The 16,095-nt window shown below is 55.9% G+C and overlaps 1 protein-coding gene across 2 annotated transcripts in view; it reads left to right on the top strand.

The window, feature by feature from the left end:
- SORCS2 (sortilin related VPS10 domain containing receptor 2) overlaps positions 1-16,095 on the top strand; it is a 495,738-nt gene that overhangs the window by 405,378 nt on the left and 74,265 nt on the right. For both annotated transcript variants that reach the window (XM_027545110.1, XM_027545111.1), the window contains exons 4-5: positions 3,173-3,337; positions 13,212-13,285. In XM_027545110.1, the coding sequence (XP_027400911.1) occupies positions 3,173-3,337; positions 13,212-13,285 (239 nt within the window). The remainder of the gene's footprint in view (positions 1-3,172; positions 3,338-13,211; positions 13,286-16,095) is intronic.

A 16,095-nucleotide genomic window follows, 5' to 3' on the forward strand; every position in this document is an offset into this window, starting at 1 on the left:
TCTAGGCGATGTTGGTCACCACACACGGTTACAGAATTCTTCTGTGTGATGAAACTTTTAAGATCTACTCTCTTAGCAACTTTCAAATGTGCAGTAGGGTTTTGCTGGTTATTCTCAGCGTGCTGCAGTCCCTCCCCAGGGCTTCTTCGTCTTATAATAGGACATGTGTACCTTTCGACCCCTTCCACCCATTTTGCCCATCCCCAATCCCCCACCTCTGCTACCACCAGTCTCTTCTCTGTATCTGTGAGCTTGGTTGTTTTTTTCCTTTTTCTTTGTAGATTCCACATATAAGTGAGATCACACGGTATTTGCTTCTCCGTCCGCCTTACTGCACTTAGCATAATGCCCTCCAAGTTCATCCATGTTGTCACAAATGGCAAGTTTCATTCTTTTTTATGGCTGAGTAATACTCCTTCCGCCCTGCTTTCTACGCATTTTCCACTGACAAAATTACACTTACTTTTCTGTACCTACCATGACAAAGCTATTATATACTTCCTTACGATGTTGTCACCGGGAAATGTACAGAAGCTGAACTTGCTTATAATGTCCTGCTTTTTCGTGTGTGAGTGCATTAGTTCTCGTCACTAAACACCATGGACACATCTGTACACGCTCTCTGGCTCCCCCAACCATTCCGCCACCACCTCCTATTTTTCCTGCATGTAAACCACACCATGAAGAACATCTCCGAGCACGTGTGTCCACCTCTCAGGGATCAGAGTCACCAAGGAATCAGGCTCCATGCGCCTCTGCTTGCTGGGGGACAGAAGGCTTTCTGCTGAAGGTGAATGACCTCACCCAGGAGCCCAGTAAGGCTTCCTTGGAAAGAAAGAACATACTGATGTATCCTTTGTTCACAAGAAACAGGAGTTTTGTGCAGCTCATTGATTTATGCTCCACGTGCTTCGTTGTCTTCCAGAGGCATGTCGGGGTTTGGGAAAGTCATTCTGGGGGCGTCTCATTGTACTTTCCCTCCCAGGGAAAGCTGAGCTCATCTTGGGCCAGGCTAGTCCCACTCAGGCTGCCGGCTGCAGCCCAGCTAAAACCCCACCCTGTGTGGAATCACCACTGACCCTGGCCCTACCCAGCATGGCTCTGTGACCACAGGAGCCCGCCTCCCCTCAGTCTTCCCACCTGCCAAGCAGAGGGGACAGCGACCCAGTGACAGTCGCCACACGGAATGGTAATACAGGCCGGCTGGTCGCGTTCACATTAGACCTCCATGGTGGGCTCACAGTGTCGGGCACCCATCATTTCCCATTTTACAGACAAGGAGACTGAGCCACAGAGGGTACTGGTCACACAGGCATGGAATTTGAGCTGGGTTATCAAAGGTCTGTCTAGTCAAGGCTATGGTTTTTCCAGTGGTCATGTATGGATGTGAGAGTTGGACTGTGAAGAAGGCTGAGCGCCGAAGAATTGCTGCTTTTGAACTGTGGTGTTGGAGAAGACTCTTGAGAGTCCCTTGGACTGCGAGGAGATCCAACCAGTCCATTCTAAAGGACATCAGTCTTGGGTGTTCTTTGAAAGGACTGATGCTGAAGCTGAAACTCCAGTACTTTGGCCACCTCATGCGAAGAGTTGACTCATTGGAAAAGACCCTGATGCTGGGAGGGATTGGGGGCAGGAGGAGAAGGGGACGACAGAGGATGAGATGGCTGGATGGCATCACTGACTCGATGGACATGAGTTTGAGTGAACTCCAGGAGTTGGTGATGGACAGGGAGGCCTGGCGTGCTGCGATTCATGGGGTCGCAAAGAGTTGGACACGACTGAGTGACTGAACTGAACTGAACTGAACTGATCCAAAGACAGAGTGTGTGTGCCCAGCCCCCTGCTCCACCGACACATAGTTCATTCATTCCTTCCCTCATTCATTCCTTCCCTCATTCATTCATCCATTCCCTCATTCATTCCCTCCCTCATTCATTCACTCACTCATTCATGCTGCGTGTGGAACGCCCAGGCCCTGCAGGGATGCGGAGGGGAGGGCATCAGTAGTGACCTCCACAGATGTACCCCAGACCTGACAGGGCCCCAGTCCCCGTGCAGGAGCCCTCTTCCATGAAATGGGGTGAGTGTGTTGAGGACAAGTCCCGGGCCCCCAGCAGCCTTGCAGCAGGAGCACCAACCAGCCTGGGGAGGAATGCCATCCCAGGGTGTGCACCGAGGTGGACAGGGACACGGGCAGGGGCGTGGACCTTGCCAGGCAAGGCCAGGCCGCACGTGAGGCTGGGAGGGAGGCAGTCGGGAGGGTCCTAGGACCCCCATACGGGTGTTGGCATCTCCTGGGGCTGTGAAGAGCCATGAAGGTTCTACAAGGTCCGTGCGTAGGAATGGCTCTTCTGATGGAGCAGGAGGCGGGGCCACAGTGCTGGGGGGCGGGGGCAGGACCACCTGGCTCCCAGCCCCTCCACCCTGTGTTCCGGTGCTCCTGACTCAGCCTCGGCTGGTCGACCTTCTCTGGCACCAGGCACGCGTGAGTCCCTCCGCAGGGCCCTGTCATTCTGCCGAGTGGCCCCAGGGCCGCCCTGTTCTGACCCTTGGCTGGCCTGTCCTGACCTTTCTGTGACGGGGGGACAATCCTCACACACAGCCCGGCAGGGCTTGTACCTGTGAGAAGAGGAACCTGGAAGGAAGGCAAATGTGAAGGGACCTCCCGGGGTGGGGGCTGGGGGGTGCGCATGGTGGAGGTGCCCCTCGTCCTTTCTGGGGGGCACCTTGCCATCAGTTTCACGTCGGAGTGGAGTCGGGGCCACTCTAAGACGTATGCATCTCCCGTCATCTCCAGCGTGATCCAATGCTGGGCTTGAGGTCAGGGAGAGAATACGGAAGGTGGGCTCCGACTCCACCCCGAAGCCTCCAGCTAGGACGAGGCAGCCTCCCACACGGCCCCTGCTCCCAGTGCTCTTCACAATAAGCCTCCTCCGGGCCCTCCCCACCCCTTGCCCCAGCCCTTGCAGAGCTCTCACTGGACAAGTCAGTGTCCTGGGGCGGCCGTACACAAACAGGCTCCGAACCTCAGGAATCTGCCATCCGGGCTCTGCAGGCGGGAAGTCTGGAGTCAGGTGTCACCTGGGCCGGTTGCCTCTTGGGGCTGCGGGGAGCCCGCTGCAGGCAGTGGCTCCCCAGAGTGCAGATGCCTCTCCTGACCTGTGTCTTTCAGATCATCCTCGTGAGCTCCTCGCTCAGCGACCGGGACCAGAGCCTGTTCCTCAGCGCGGACGAGGGTGCCACCTTCCAAAAGCAGCTCGTCCCCTTCTCCGTGGAGACGCTCATCTTCCACCCCCAGGAGGAGGACAAGGTGCTGGCCTATGCAAAGGAGGGCAAGGTGAGCCGCCCGGGCAGTCCGGAGGGCAGGGAGCCTCCCCATCACCCGAGCCCCGGGAGCCCTGGGCGGCAGGAGGGCTCCGCGGGGCTGGGGCCGGGACCCCCTCAGCCCCTGCTCCCTGGGGCTGGGGTCGGGGACCCCATCACCCCTGCTCCCGGGGCTGGGGTCAGGGACCCCCTCAGCCCCTGCTCCCCGGGGCTGGGGTCGGGGACCCCCTCAGCCCCTGCTCCCTGGGGCTGGGGTCGGGGACCCCATCACCCCCTGCTCCCTGGGGCTGGGGCCGGGACCCCATCACCCCTGCTCCCGGGGCTGGGGTCGGGGACCCCCTCAGCCCCTGCTCCCCAGGGCTGGGGCCGGGACCCCATCACCCACTGCTCCCCAAGGTTGGGAATGCCCTCCGCCCCTGCTCCCCAGGGCTGGGGTCGGGGACCCCATCACCTCCTGCTCCTCGGGCCTGAGGTCGGAGACCCCCTCACCCCCTGCTCCCCGGGGCTGGGGTCGGGGACCCCATCACCCCCTGCTCCCCGGGGCTGGGGTTGGGGATCCCCTCAGCCCCTGATCCCTGGGGCCGAGTGGTCAGGTGCCCCTCAGAAGCTCATGGGTTCAAGTGAGAGCCAGTGGGATGGAGGTGAGGTACAACAGGCTCACAAGATGGTTGATGGACAGTGGATAATTATGAGGACCCTCCACTCTGCCCCCCAGCACACTCCAGCCGTGGGGCCTCCCTCCACTTCCAGAACATTCCACATACCCTCCCACCCCAGGCCCTTCCCTCCTCCTGGAAGCCTCTTCCACCTTCACCAGGAGAGGGAATTGTCTTTCTGACCCCAAACCAGCATCCTCTCCTCTGCGGGCAGTCCAGGGCACCTTCACGGTGACTGAGGAGTACACGGTGAGGGGCTCTCTCCAGGGCCAGCCTGGGTGCGGTGGGAGACTCCGGGGCTGGGAGGGGCGGGCTGAGGGCCCCTGGAGGAGGGGCCGCCCGCCTGGAGGAAAGGCCTGGGTTGGGTTCCTACAGACACCGTAAGGAATGACCACAAACCTGACAGCTTAAAACAACAAAAGTGTATCGGCCAAAGGCCCCAAATCAGTTTCATGAGGCCACTGCCGCGGGCTCTGTGGGGTGACTCTCCCCCTGGAGGCTCCCTCGCCTCCACGAGCTTCTGGAATTCTGTGGCTGGTGGCGAGTCACGCTGAGCTTCAAAGGCAGCGTCTTCAACTCTTCCTGTTCCGTCTTCACGTTGCCGTGTGTGAGTGTGTGTGTGAGTTCCCTCTGCCCCACCTGGATAATCCAGACCACCCTTCCCATCTAAGCATCTTCAGTGAATTGACCGCAAAGTCCTTTTTCGGTCCATCAGGTCCCTTTCACAGCTTCCAGGGATTCTGACAGATATTTTGAGGGGGACCTTTTCAGCCTTCCCTGATTGCTCAGTTGGTAAAGAATCTGCCTACAATGCAGGAGACCCTGGTTCCATCCCTGAGTTAGGAAGATCCCCTGGAGAAGGGATAGGCTACCCACTCCAGTATTCTGGCCTGGAGAATCCCATGGACCGTATAGTCCATGGGGTCGCAAAAAGTCGGACACGACTGAGAGACTTTCACTTTCACTTTTCAGCCAACCACCTTGCCCGATAGGAGGCCTGGTGCCCCATTGTGGCAAAAGGGCTGAGGAGGAGGCTGGCCCCGGGGAGAGTCACTCAGCCCTGAGAAATTGTGTGTGTGGGCAGTTGGAGAACAGGAGTCCTGGTACCCATCCCTCTCCTCCTGTCCTCAGTTTCCTGTGAGCTGAATCCCACCAGAAGCCAGGGAGAAGGGGGCCTGTGGATGCCGCCTACACAGGCCAGCTCCCAGGGTTGGGAAAGGGTGGAAAAGGCAGAGCCCGGGTCTGGAGCAGATGGAAGCTATCTGGGTCAGAAGCTTCCTTGGGTGCCCCCAGACCTGCCTGGGACTCACCATTCCACACTCTTCCAGATTCCAGTGACTGACTCTCTTTCCAAGGATGGGTCACAATGCACGATTAAATATTTGTGTCATTATTTGATTATTGTCTGTACCTTACACACACACTTGAGGTAAGCTCTTTGAGGGTGGGGCTATGCCTGGCCATTTCTTTCACAATTTTTTCTCAAGTTCCTGGCTGGAAATATTGAATGAAGAATAGAAGGAAGGGGGATGGATTGGTGGGTGGATGGGTGGATGGATGGGTGGATAGATGGATGGGTGGATGGGTGGATGCATCAGTGGGCAGATGGGTAGATGGATGGGTGGATGGGTGGCTAGATGGCTGGGTGTGTGGGTAGATGGAAGGTGGATGGATGGGTGGATGGATGGAAGGATGGATGCATAAGGGTGGATGGATGGTGGGTGGGTGGATGGATGGATGGGTGAATGGATAGGTGGGTGGGAGGATGGATGGATGGATCGGTGGGTGGATGGGTGGCTAGATGGGTGGGTGTGTGGGTAGATGGAAGGTGGATGGATAGGTGGATGGATGGAAGGATGGGTGCATAGGGATGGATGGATGGTGGTAGGTGGAGGGATGGATGGGAGGATGGATAAGTGGTTGGATGGAAGGATGGATGCATGGGGGTGGATGGATGGTGGGTGGGTGGATAGATGGGTGAATGGATAGGTGGGTGGGAGGATGGATGGTGGATGGATGGAAGGATGGATGCATGGGGGTGGGTGGATGGATGGATGGGTGAATGGATAGGTGGGTGGGAGGATGGATGGTGGATGGATGGATGGGTGAATGGATAGGTGGGTGGGAGGATGGATGGTGGATGGATGGATGGGGGTGGATCAGTGGATAGATCAGTGGGCAGATGACTGGATGGATGGGTGGATGGGTGGATGGATGGATGGATCGGTGGGTGGATAGGTGGCTAGATGGGTGGGTGTGTGGGTAGATGGAAGGTGGATGGATAGGTGGATGGATGGAAGGATGGGTGCATAGGGATGGATGGATGGTGGTAGGTGGAGGGATGGATGGGAGGATGGATAAGTGGTTGGATGGGAGGATGGATGCATGGAGGTGGATGGATGGTGGGTGGGTGGATGGATGGGTGAATGGATAGGTGGGTGGGAGGATGGATGGTGGATGGATGGAAGGATGGATGCATGGGGGTGGATGGATGGTGGGTGGGTTGATGGATGGGTGGATGGATAGGGGGGTGGGAGGATGGATGGTGGATGGATGGAAGGATGGATGCATGGGGGTGGATGGATGGTGGGTGGGTGGATGGATGGGTGGATGGATAGGTGGGTGGGAGGATGGATGGTGGATGGATGGAAGGATGGATGCATGGGGGTGGATGGATGATGGGTGGGTGGATGGATGGATGGGGATGGATCAGTGGATAGATCAGTGGGCAGATGACTGGATGGATGGGTGGATGGGTGGATGGATGGATGGATCGGTGGGTGGATGGGTGGCTAGATGGGTGGGTGTGTGGGTAGATGGAAGGTGGATGGATAGGTGGATGGATGGAAGGATGGGTGCATAGGGATGGATGGATGGTGGTAGGTGGAGGGATGGATGGGAGGATGGATAAGTGGTTGGATGGAAGGATGGATGCATGGGGGTGGATGGATGATATAGATGCATCGATGGCAGTTGGACGAATGAATGAATGGATTTCTACCAGTAGGGACCACCATGGTGAGGGACCTCCAAATGAAGCTTCCTGTCTGGCCTGAGCCATGGCTGTCTACAGGACCTGGCCTCCTTGGTGGTCCTCAATTTAGTGTGTCTGCTTTGGCCTGGAATATATCACACCCACTCACACACCACTGGGCAAAGTAAGTCTCATGCCAAGACCTGGTCCTCACTGACTGCCTGAAGTTCGGGATGTCCCTGAAATTCCCTGGCCTGGCGGGCTGCCTCTGCTCCGGGTGCTCTCCTTTGGGACAGCATGTGCTCTGGGGTATTAATAGCGCTACTTAGCTTTCCATGTAATTAGACTAAAGCACAATCACAGGGACTTATTTTCCTGCAGAAATCCACTGCATTGCAATTGGTCTTTAATTTATGGTGCCCTGAAAAATTAATGGAGCTGAAATCTCAGTTTTCTTTGGTTCTTTTTGTGACTATCAGGAAAGAATAGGGGGAGAAGACAGGCTTCATTGTGGTTGTAAAGGGAATGAGGAATTTGAGGACATCACTAACAGTGACAGCAGGGCTTTCGGCTTTTTAGGCTTCAGGGTTTAGGAATCTCGCTAACTCCCCAGAAGCCGGATGGCGTGGGCGGACAACGTTGATTTTGATGCCCACAGACCTGGTGTGGAAGGCAGGTGTCTGCTGCTCTAGTGCTGAGTAACACACAGCCCCAGAGCTCCACGGCTCCAGCAGCAAGCATTCTTTCTCATTCCCGGGTCTGAGTCAGCGGGGGTCCTGGCGGGCTTGGCTGGGACTGGCTAGCCATGGCTCCTGGGCAGGGTTCGGGTCTCTAGTTCAGGAATCAGTGGTTACTTGTGGACATGCTAGTCTCATGACAGAGGGGCAGAGGAAGCCACACGGGGACCTTCATGTGTCTGCTTATACCTGGAAAACATCACATCCCCTCCCACGGGCAAAGCAAGTCACGTGCCAAAGGCACATGGACTGCAGGCTGGACATCAGTATCCGGCTCACATGGGGCTTACAGATGTCTACAAAATCAAATGCCTTCCTCTGCTTTCTCCCCGTCCCTCCCCGCTCAGATGCCTGCCGCCTCCTCTAGCAGACAGACCTTCTTCCCCTGCTCAGACTGCCCTAACTCCCTATTTCTAGTTCCCTCCTTTACTGTGTCACTGAGGCTACCCTATTTGGATCCTGGACAGGCTCCCTGGGTGAGATCCAAAGGCAGTGGTTTTTCTTTCAAGGCTCAGCAAATTGCATTAGGCTCCTGGGATCAAAAGGATATCAGAGCTGGACAGCCTGGCCTCCATGTCAGCTTGCTAAGGACCCCTGGTATGACACTGACCAATCTGTTTCCTTCCACTTGAGCCTCAGATGCGCTCGCAGACAGAGCCCTGGGCACTTAACCTCTAAAACATCAATAGACCCACTCTTATGTTTTATTCTGCTCCTTGTCAAGAACCTCCTCACTTCCCAGCACTGTGAGAAATTGGTCTGAGCATGAGACTGCCTTCCAGAAACTTCAGTTCAGTTCAGTTCAGTCATGTCCAACTCTTTGCAACCCCATGGACTGCAGCACACCAGGCCTCCCTGTCCATCACCAACTCCCAGAGCTTGTTCAAACTCACCATTCATTGATATGGTGATGTTATCCAACCATCTCATCCTCTGTTGTCCCTTTCTCCTCCCACCTTCAATCTTTCCCAGCATCAGGGTCTTTTCCAATGAGTCAGCTCTTTACATCAGGTGGCCAAAGTATTGGAGTTTCAGCTTCAACATCAGTCCTTCTAATGAATATTCATGACTGATTTCCTTTAGGATTGACAACTTAGTAGAGGAGAAAAGACACCTTGGCCAATCAGGGAAGCCTGCCTGGAGGAGGGGTTGAACAGGTGCTTAGAGAATGAATCAGGATGTAAGTTTACTTTTTAATAGAACTTCCGAGCAACAAAGATAATCGCACAAGAAAAGAAAGGAAAATGAGCCCCAGTAATCCTCCAGGGGTTGGTGGTGGGGCAGACAAGAACTCTCCTAAGAAGGGATGAGGGGGCTCTGTGGTCAGGAGAACAGCTTTGTAAGCAGTGAGAATCTTATAGCTCTGAGTGTGTTTGTTTTTGCTCTGACCTTTGTGTCTGACGGGGCTCAGGCAGGAAAGAGACCTCACTCTGGACATTTTAGTAGAAAAAGGATTTAAGATTTAGGGCAATTGGGTCCTCTCTAAACTGCCGGGACTCTGGAAGAGGGGCTTCAGACCAGATTCCCAAGGATCCTCCCAGAAGCCTGAGGATCTGGACCATTAGGGGAAGGCGGGGTACCAGGAGCTCTGCTGGGATCACCAAGGTCAAGAACACGCAGCTGATGCTGGGGTCCAGGCATCGGAAGTCATCACTGCTGCAGCCTACACTGCCTGGGAACGTCCACAAAGCCAGTGATCGGTCCTGCGGCTGCCTCCACCACAAAGGCCCCTCCAGCCCCCAGAACCACGTCCCCGTGACCTTGTTGGCCAGCAAAACAGTCACCACGTGATCCAGCAATCCCACTCCCCGGCATGTATCCAGAGAACACCATAATTTGAAAAGACACGTGCATCCCAGTGCTCACTACAGCACAGTTTGCAGGAGCCAGGACATAGAAACAGCCTGACTGTCCATCAGCAGAGGAGTGGATGAAGAAGAGGCGGTCCGTATGCACAATGGAATATTACTCAGCAGTAAGAGAGAATGACATAATGCCATTTGCAAAAACATGGATGGATCTAGAGATTATCATACGAAGTAAGCCCGACAGAGAAAGACAGATACCATATGACAGCACGGACATGTGGAATCTAAAAATAAAGGTGCGGATAAATCTATTTACAAAGCAGAAATAGACCCACAGACATAGAAAAGGAACTTATGGTTACTGAAGGAGGAAGAGTAAATTAGGAGGTTGGGATTAGCACACAGACTCTGCATGCGTGCGTGCAAAGTCGCTTCAGTCGTGTCCGACTCTTTGCGACCCTATAGACTGTAGCCCACCAGGTTCCTCTGTCCGTGGAATTCTCCAGGCAAGAATACTGGAGTGGCTTGCCATGCCCATCGCCGTGGGATCTTCCTTACCCAGGGATCAAACCCACACCTCTTACGCTTCCTGCATTGGCAGGCAGGCTCTCTACCACTGGTACCACCTGGGAAGCCTAACATATATGCACATTACTACATACAAAATATACTACGTATAAAATATACTACATATAAAATAAACAAGAAGCTACCACACAGTGCAGGGGGCCAGCCTCGCATGTGGTAATAACTCATAAGGAAAAGAATCTGAAAAGCAAAGAACATATACATATATATAAAGCATATATATATATATGATTTACTATATATTATTATATACATTGGGCTTCCCTGGTGGCTCAGCTGGTAATGAATCTGCCTGCAATGCGGGAGACCTGGGTTCGATTCCCTGGGTTGGGAAGCTCCCCTGGAGAAGGGAAAGGGAATGTATATAAAAATTATATACATTATTTATAAACAAATTATATATATATATATATAAATTACTGCGCTGTACAGCTGACATGAATATCAAAAGTGTATTTCAATAAATAGACGGCTAAGGCCGCAGGGAACTGATTCCATGGCAAAAGGCCAGGGTGCGTCTGCGTTGCACGAGTGCGTCTGTCTGACCCAGAAGTCTAGCTTCGAGGGAGTCCGAGCAACGTTGGATTTCAGCTTTGCAGCCTTTGCAGCATGACCAGGTACCCTACAGCAAGGGAGAAAAGGATGCTGAGTTCCAACCACACGTCCAACCTGCTGCTGAACGCCGGGTGGAATTGCCGTGCTTCTGAGAATTGCATGAGACCCCCGGCACACGTGTCTGCGAACGCACCTTCCCTCTGCCCTCCTCCCCCTCCCTCTCCTTTATTTCTCCCTCGACTCCCGCTTGGTTTCATCTTTACGTCAGAGCAGCACGTGCTACCATTCCACTCTGTTTCTTGAAGCATCCGTCGAGAGCAAGCCCGCCTGTGCCCAGGATGCTGCCACGCGGGTTTTAGCTGTGGCAACCGGGACCTCCCTGGCGTGTTTATTCTTGTGTATTCACTGGTATTGGTCTTTTACTCAGCAGAAACATTCTATTTCTGCAGCGCCTGTAGTGCACTATGAAATCACCTCCCACGAGAGCAAATTGGAAAGGCTTCATAAAGTTCCGGGCAGGTGTCATAAACACAGAAGCCTCGGCAGCAGTGGAAACAAGCCCACCATCCATTAAGCTGGGGGTTTCATAACCTGCAGCCGGAAACTGACAGCTACCGTCTCCTTTTTCACTCACTTAGACTGCCTGAGGATCTGAGCCATGCTCTCTCAATCTGCAGATGGGTAAAGGGAGACTGCCCTCAGGGAGAGGACTCAGCCTGGGGGTGGGAGAGGAGAGGAGGGCTGTTCCCGGTGGAGGAGACAGCATGTGTGAAGGCCAAGAGGCAAGAGAGAGGAAAGAGACGGACCCAGAAAAGAGCGAGGGTTCAATACAATGGGAGCCTGCTGAGGAAGGTGCGAGAGGGCCTCTGGTTCTAAGTAGCCCAGGGCTGGGAAGCCCTGGAGGGGTAGCTGGTGGGGGCGACCGGCACTGAGCGGGAGACCGCCTAAGACGCAGACTCTCAGCCTCTTCCGGGAAGAAAACCTCGCAGACCGGGCGTTCTCTCCCTGCAGGTGAGAGCAGAGGAAAGAAGCTGAGCAACTCCAAGTTTTGTTTATGAAAAAGGACCAGGCTTCCCTGGTGGCTCCATGGTAAAGAAGCCACTTGCCAATGCAGGAGATGCTGAGCAACTCCAAGGTTTGTTTATGAAAAAGGACCAGGCTTCCCTGGTGGCTCCATGGTAAAGAAGCCACTTGCCAATGCAGGAGATGCAGGTTCGATCCCCGGCCGGGGAAAGGTCCCAGGTGCTGTGAGGACTAAGCCTGTGCACCACACCTGTTGAACTCGTGCTCTAGAGACCAGGAACCAAGACTACGGAGCTCAATGCCACAACTCCTGAAGCCCCTGCACACCAGAACCCGCGCTCTGCAGCAAGACAAGCCCCGGCAATGAGAAGCCCCCGTGTCACAGTGGGACAGTGGCCCCTGCTCGCCGCAACTAAATAAAAGCCCAGGCAGCAATGAAGGCCCAGCACAGCCAAAAATAAATAAATAAAATTATTTTTTAAAATGTACCCAAACTTCAAGACACTTGAAAAATAACTGGAGTCATCAATTTAAAAAAAAAAAAAGGAACAAGTGTTCACGATTGTTGCCAAGGTCACAGCGTGTCCCTCAGACGACCATTCAGAGTGACTCTCTGGAGGCTCTTGGGGATGTTCACGGCGGGGACAGCCACCCTGAAGTGGGGCGTTTTCTCACGAGTCCCTGAGGTTAGGAGGTTTGGAGATGCTCTTGGCAAGGAGGAAGCACTCATGCAGGAGCTTGTCTGCTTTTCTGCAGCTGTGGGAAAGACAGAAGGGACGTTTTCCAGAAGTTTCTCTCCCAGGCAGTCATGGGATCTGCAGCGTTCAGGGCCACTGTTGGCAAGGGGGCAAAGAGGTCCAGGCACCCAGACTGACAGTGTAGGTGGACCCAGGACGGATCAGGATCGAGGCACCAAGCGGGCATGGGGTGCTGGCTCCTGTGGTCTCCGCCTCGCCCCGGGCAGCTCTGTCCAGGAGAATGGTGGGCCCAACACTCCCCCCAGGGACCCCGAGCCCCACGTCAGCTCATTGTTCCACATGGCTTCACTCACGAAACCTCAAGTTCAAAGTTGAAAGGATTGGGTCTTTGGAGTCAGTGATTGCAGAACATGAACCCTAAGCACAGGCCCTGGGTCACTGCGGCGGTCAAGGCCCCAGCCAGCGTGCAGAGGGGGCGCTGCTGTTGCTGCACTGACCAGCCCTCCCTTCCTGCCCCTCCTCCCCAGCGCCCACCTGCCAGGAGACCTTAAGGGCCGTTCAGGTCCCTCCCACGTGCCTGCACCCAGACACACCGTGCCCAGGACCTCTGCCACACGCCACACCCGCCGTCTCTAGGGTCCTCCCAGCTGCCTGGGGTCAAGAATGGCCGGGTGTGGAGTTCCCACCAGACCTTCTGCTTCTTGGAGACTGGTCTGCAGGGCCTGCCCTCCCCACTCCCCTGACCCGCCTCCACGGGGTGCTCCACGTCCAGGGCACACGGGCCTCTGGGAAGAGGCTCGCTCCTCGGTCATAACCAGACCTCCCTCTCTGCTCCTTCTGCCCTAAAGCTCTACGTGTCATCTGACCTGGGGAGGAAGTGGACCCTTCTGCAGGAGCGAGCGACCAAAGACCACGTGTTCTGGTGAGCGCGCCCCACGGGACCCGGGGGCCCCCAGCCCTGCCCTCCTCACCCCGGGGTGGCCTCCAGGGCACCCTCTCTGCTCTGCTGGGCGGTGTCAGAAAGGCCGAGGGCTGGGGCTCGGTGTTCCCAGGCCACATGTGTGTTTGTTTACATGTAAGTCTCCCTCTCTGGGCCTCCGCTTCCTCGACAGTAGATGGGGGCGCTAATGCCCATGACCCGGGCACAGTACCCACGCTCGGCAGGCCTCCTGCCCCTCGGCAGGTCTGTCCTGCCCCCTCCCTCCTCCCGTGCCCCCTCCCTCCTCTTCTCTGCCCCTCCCTCCTCCCCTCTGCTCCCTGCCTCCACCCCACTGCCCCCTCCCTCCTCTTCTCTGCCCCCTCCCTCCTCCCATGCCCCCTCCCTCATCCCCTCTGCCTCCTCCCTCCTCTCCTCTGCCTCCCTCCACTGCCTCCCCTGCACCCGCCCTCCTCTCTTGCCCCCTCCCTTCCCCTGGCCTGGTCCTGACTCAGCCCCTGACTAACTGCCAGGCTGTGCAGCCCCAGCCAGCGCCCCGGCCCCCTCCCCATTTCTGTCATCTCTTGGGAGCTGATCAAAATCGGTCTGCGTAGGTAGCTCTCCGGTCTCACTGCCCCAGCAATGGGGCTCCGGTGCTCAGGAAATGCTTGTTGGATGAGAGAGTGAGTGAGGCCCACGGAGGATGAGACTTGGCCGAGGTCCACGGGCAGAGGGAAGGGGAGCTGAGCACGGGGTTCCCGCGGCCTCTAGAGGTGCACAGAGAGACAAGCTCTTTCTACCAAGGTGTGATTCCTGAGTGTGGATGTGTTCGCACACATACACTCGTGTTCTCTGCTTCGCGTGTCATTTGGGCCACACACTAACATGGACTCCCCGCCAGGCCACAGTCCTGTTTCCTCGGGACAAACACGTGGAAACAACTCCCTGCCCACCCCCTCTGCCTCTTCAGTGTCTTCATGCCAATCAGGACCAGGAACTAGCTGGCTGACATGGGGCCACAGGCCGCAGAAGGGAAGCCTTGGTCTCTCCCCTGGAGCAATGGCCTGTCGGTGCGCCTTCCACCACATGGCTGCCCTCGCGAGAACTCGGGTCTTCCTCAGAAACTAGGGCACCAGTGTCAGGCCTTGTCATTCCTGTCAACACGGGCTCAAGGAAGTGGGGAGGGGTCAGGAGGTGGGGAAAAGCTGGGAGGAGGGGAGGGGTCAGGAGGTTGGAGGGGTCAGGAGGGGAGGGGTCAGGAGGAGGGGAGGGGCTAGGAGGTAGGAGGGGTTAGGAGAGGGGAGGGGCTAGTAGGTGGGAGGGGTCAGGAGGAGGGAGGGGTCATGGGGAGGGGGAGAGGCCAGGAGGAGGGAGGGATCAGAAGCTGGGAGGGATCAGGAAAAGGTGAGGGGCTAGGAGGTGGGAGGAGTCAGGGAGGGGCGGTCCCTGAGCTGGTGGCCTGGGAGATTAGCAGAGCTGGCAGCTCCCCTGATGCGTCCAGTCCCAGGGAGACCTCTGGGATCACCGAGAGAAGCGGCCCACAGACACTGAAAGCAGAGTTTGTGCTCATTCGGACACGTTGTTATCTCTGGCAAATCAAATGATTTCTTCCCCAGGTTTCTGTCTTTGACCTGACAGCAGGAATTGCCAAAGCCCCATGTTCTAAGACCTTCATGTTTTGAGACTCTTAAGCAAGTGAGCTCATTAGACTGACCTCCTGGGGCCATGGCCAGGGACTGGGAGACCTACTGTGTTTTGGGACTGTGATGACTCTGGCTCATCACCTCCCTGCTAGTCTCTAAATGGCACTGGGACAGAATCGTGAGGGCCTCCCAGCAGCAGCCACGTTGTGAACACTGACCATCCACCAGGCACCGACCATGGGTCCAAGCACATCATCTTATGAAATCCACACAACAGCCCCGACTGTCTCCCCTTCATGTTACAGAGGGCAAAGTGGAGAGAGGCCAGGGCACGTGTCCTCAGTCACACCGCCCGGAAGCAGCAGCCCCAGGCCATGGCTGCTTCTGCTTGTGGCCGGTGGCCATGCCACTGGCCGCTCTGCCAAGCAGTCTGCTCTCCTGCATTCCCCAGGCATTTCCAAGTTGGCCTTGGCACTCTAGCCTGGGTCCACCCATAAAGCCTCAGCCTTCCTCTTCCGTGAGCTCCAGTGCCTGCCAGGTGGGCGGCAAGAGGCAGGGCCTCTATCCTGAGGGGAGGTGAGGGGGTGACCACTGCAGCCCTGGAGGCGGGTGGTGGGCATCTTGAGGGTTCAGCGGAATTGTTTGCATCAGAGCTTTCCTTAGTAACTGTCAACTCCCCAGGCTCCCAGAGCTATGGACTTTTCCAACAGCTTGCTCAGCCACAGGTCTTCTCAAGCAACTGCTGTTTCCAAACAGCAGACCGAGGGCCTTCCCCAGACACCAGCTTTGGGGACCATGACAAACTAGAAGGTCTAGGGGGCAACGCTTGTCCCTTCCCACAGGGAGCCAGGCTCCATCTGAGCTGTGTAAGTGCAGAGGTTCACGTGGTCTTTCAAGACCCACGGTTGAGGGTTTCTAGGGGCAGGGACCTCAGGCTCATCGTGCTCCCAGCCTGTTGCTGGGCCTGGTGTGTGGGCCCGCTGGGAAGTGGCAGGGGAGAGACTCCGGTGGGGAGAGAGAGGGAATGAGAGAGGGAATGAATGGATGAATGAAAAGTGAGATAAATGAATGAGTGCATGAGAAAGTGAATGAGTGAGTGAATGAGTGAGCAAGCCACAGGCCAGGTGTCATTACCCCATTCACAGATGACGGATGGTCAAACTAAACTTCCTC

Source organism: Bos indicus x Bos taurus, chromosome 6 (assembly GCF_003369695.1).
Source record: "Bos indicus x Bos taurus breed Angus x Brahman F1 hybrid chromosome 6, Bos_hybrid_MaternalHap_v2.0, whole genome shotgun sequence".
Classification (NCBI taxonomy): Eukaryota; Metazoa; Chordata; class Mammalia; order Artiodactyla; family Bovidae; genus Bos; species Bos indicus x Bos taurus.